The 664-nt window shown below is 55.1% G+C and overlaps 1 protein-coding gene across 1 annotated transcript; it reads left to right on the top strand.

Moving 5' to 3' along the window:
- Positions 1-203: 203 nt before the first annotated feature.
- Positions 204-542, top strand: PHALS_09328 (reverse transcriptase; the record flags this gene model as incomplete). The annotated part of the gene is made up of 1 exon (XM_024724807.1): positions 204-542. One exon carries the CDS (start codon positions 204-206, stop codon positions 540-542), a length of 339 nt encoding a protein of 112 aa, XP_024575646.1.
- Between the last annotated feature and the right edge of the window lie 122 nt (positions 543-664).

Raw genomic sequence — 664 nt, 5'->3', positions numbered from 1 at the left:
ACGGCCCTTCGGATGCGCGTGGAGTGGCACGTTATCCACTGGACGAAGACTGCGGGGTCAGCGGCTCTTCGTCAGATGTTGTAGATAACATCGGAGCTCCAAAGGAGCGAAAAGTGAGACTCACACCGGACGACGCGTAGCGCGTGTTCACCCTGGTCTCACCGAGACATAGAACCTCTGTACAGAGGCAACGGCGACGCCGTATGCTGGCTGCAAGACGCCGGGCGACGACCCTGATCCAGGGTGTGTCTACCGTAGATGACAGTGCACAGCTATACGCCCTCGTCAGCGGTATGACGGGGGAAGAAGACGGCGACGTCTTTCTCGAGGCTATGCCTGCAGTCGATGCTCTTCTTAAACTGGACGAAATGTCCCTTGAAGAGTTTAGCAGTGCCTTGAAGGCTTACGATTCGGCCGAAGTGGTCATTGTACGACCGGACGAGGAGATAAACTCGTCACCGCTTTCGAATGAAGCTATCTTGGAGGACACCAAGCGAGTGCTATATGCACAAAGTGGATCGTCGATCCTACGGAATCCCTAAGATCCGTACGATCCTTCGGTAAAGGAATTTCAAGTCGTCGTCTCCAAAACCCCGCCTTCAGTCCTACCTCCGGTCCGAGGTGTTCGTCATGAGATCGACCTGGTTCCGGGAGCCAAATACTG

The sequence above is a fragment of the Plasmopara halstedii genome, assembly GCF_900000015.1.
Source record: "Plasmopara halstedii genome assembly, contig: Scaffold_410, whole genome shotgun sequence".
Classification (NCBI taxonomy): domain Eukaryota; phylum Oomycota; class Peronosporomycetes; order Peronosporales; family Peronosporaceae; genus Plasmopara; species Plasmopara halstedii.
The sequence above is the reverse complement of the archived record's forward strand: the minus strand, read 5'-3'. Positions and strand labels throughout refer to the sequence as shown.